Source organism: Mucor mucedo, assembly GCF_025094135.1.
Source record: "Mucor mucedo strain NRRL 3635 chromosome Unknown EV154scaffold_156, whole genome shotgun sequence".
Lineage (NCBI taxonomy): Eukaryota > Fungi > Mucoromycota > Mucoromycetes > Mucorales > Mucoraceae > Mucor > Mucor mucedo.
Window position 1 is genome coordinate 94,566 of NW_026252440.1, and position 2,221 is coordinate 96,786.

Consider the following 2,221-nt stretch of genomic DNA (forward strand, 5'->3'; position numbering starts at 1 on the left):
AATAAGTCTGCCATTCATTTAGAGGCGTGTAAACGTATTATGAAGAAGATCTACCAGGATAAGGACCACAGCCGAAAGAAATACGAAACAATAAATACTTAAGATAAAAGGACAAAAAAAAATATCAAGAGTCGAAATAATTTTAGAACTTCTAAAAAACACTGTTAATGTCTTCAGGATAGTACTTAGTATGTTCCTTAAGCACAAAAAAAGGCTTGTTATACAAAAGGTTTAAAAGAATAACAAAGTCGTATAATATTGTTATGGGCAATAGTTTCAACGGTTCCAAACTAGAGTGAATATTGATGTTGCAGACTCTACATGACTATAAATAATATTTCAAGGCAACTAAGTTATTGAGGATGAGAAATAGCGGGAAGAAGACAATATTATATCCACAAAATATTGTGGAAAAGTAATAATTTAAAACAACTGCGCATGTAACAGGATTAAATATGAATGAAGTTTAGTCTTCAACGTGGTATTGTAGTTTCTAAGACGACACAGCAAACAAGATACAAAGTAACTAGGACAACAAAGATGTCAATGCAACAGTAATCGAGGCCAATACGATATCATGGATACTTAATCGTCAAGACAACGATGAAGTGAAGACAACCTAGTATGGAAGACAACGGTATCCAAAACAACAAAGAAGTGAAGAGAACCTAGTATGGAAGACAACGGTATCCAAAACAACAAAGAAGCGAAGACAATCCAATATGGAAGGCAACGGTATCCAAAAGAATAAAGAATCGAAGACACCTAATATGGAAAACAACGGTATCCAAGACAACAAAGAAGCGAAGACAATGAAGTATGGAAGACAACAATATCCAAGCCAACAAAAATTCCATACGCCTCTGATAAAGCGGTTGCCTCTGAAAATGCTGTTGCCCATGACAACGCTGTTGCCTCTGACAACGCTGTTGCCTCTGACAACGCTGTTGCCTCTGACAACACTGTTGCCTCTGACAACACTGTTGCCGATGACAACGCTGTTGCCCATGACAACGCTGTTGCCCATGACAACGATGTTGCCGATGACAATGCTGTTGCCGATGACAACGCTGTTGCCCATGACAACGCTGTTGCCCATGACAACGCTGTTGCCCATGACAACGCTGTTGCCCATGACAACGCTGTTGCCCATGACAACGCTGTTGCCCATGACAACGCTGTTGCCCATGACAACGCTGTTGCCCATGACAACGCTGTTGCCCATGACAACGCTGTTGCCCATGACAACGCTGTTGCCCATGACAACGCTGTTGCCCATGACAACGCTGTTGCCCATGACAACGCTGTTGCCCATGACAACGATGTTGCCCATGACAACGCTGTTGCCCATGACAACGCTGTTGCCCATGACAACGCTGTTGCCCATGACAACGCTGTTGCCCATGACAACGCTGTTGCCCATGACAACGCTGTTGCCCATGACAACGCTGTTGCCCATGACAACGCTGTAGCCCATGACAACGCTGTAGCCCATGACAACGCTGTTGCCCATGACAACGCTGTTGCCCATGACAACGCTGTTGCCCATGACAACGCTGTAGCCCATGACAACGCTGTTGCCCATGACAACGCTGTTGCCCATGACAACGCTGTTGCCCATGACAACGCGGTAGCCCATGACAACGCTGTAGCCCATGACAACGCGGTAGCCCATATTAGATTACTAGACAAATGAGATCAGGGTATAAGGGGATAATTGGGGGTTGGGGTTGATGTGTTGCTATGAGAAGAGGGTGTTACCATGGAGAGAGTGGTATGAGGGCTATCTGAAACATGCGTAGATGCGCACAAATCGGAGTGATCAACGAGAGATCACTGTAGAGTAGTTGATAAGTTAGGTGATAAGACAAGAGACAGGGATAGGGTTCTGTAGATGAAGTTAGAGAGAGAAAGATAAGGTGGGATAAGAAGGGGAAGTTTTAGGGATAGGGTTATATTGTGAAGTTAGAGACAGAGAAGTAAAGTAGGATCAGATGGTAAGTTTTAGGGATAGGGTTCTGTTGGTAAGTAAGAGACAAAGTGGAGTAATAAGGGACGTTTTAGGGTTAGGGTTAGGGTTAGGGTTAGGGTTAGGGTTAGGGTTAGGGTTAGGGTTAGGGTTAGGGTTAGGGTTAGGGTTAGGGTTAGGGTTAGGGTTAGGGTTAGGGTTAGGGTTAGGGTTAGGGTTAGGGTTAGGGTTAGGGTTAGGGTTAGGGTTAGG

General features: G+C 44.1%; 1 protein-coding gene across 1 annotated transcript; it reads left to right on the forward strand.

Annotated features, from left to right (window-relative positions):
• Window positions 1–459: 459 nt before the first annotated feature.
• EV154DRAFT_486756 (uncharacterized protein) lies at window positions 460–1,696 on the forward strand (the record flags this gene model as incomplete). The annotated part of the gene is made up of 2 exons (XM_051598896.1): window positions 460–554; window positions 793–1,696. 2 exons carry the CDS (start codon window positions 460–462, stop codon window positions 1,694–1,696), a joined length of 999 nt encoding a protein of 332 aa, XP_051452165.1.
• Window positions 1,697–2,221: the final 525 nt, after the last annotated feature.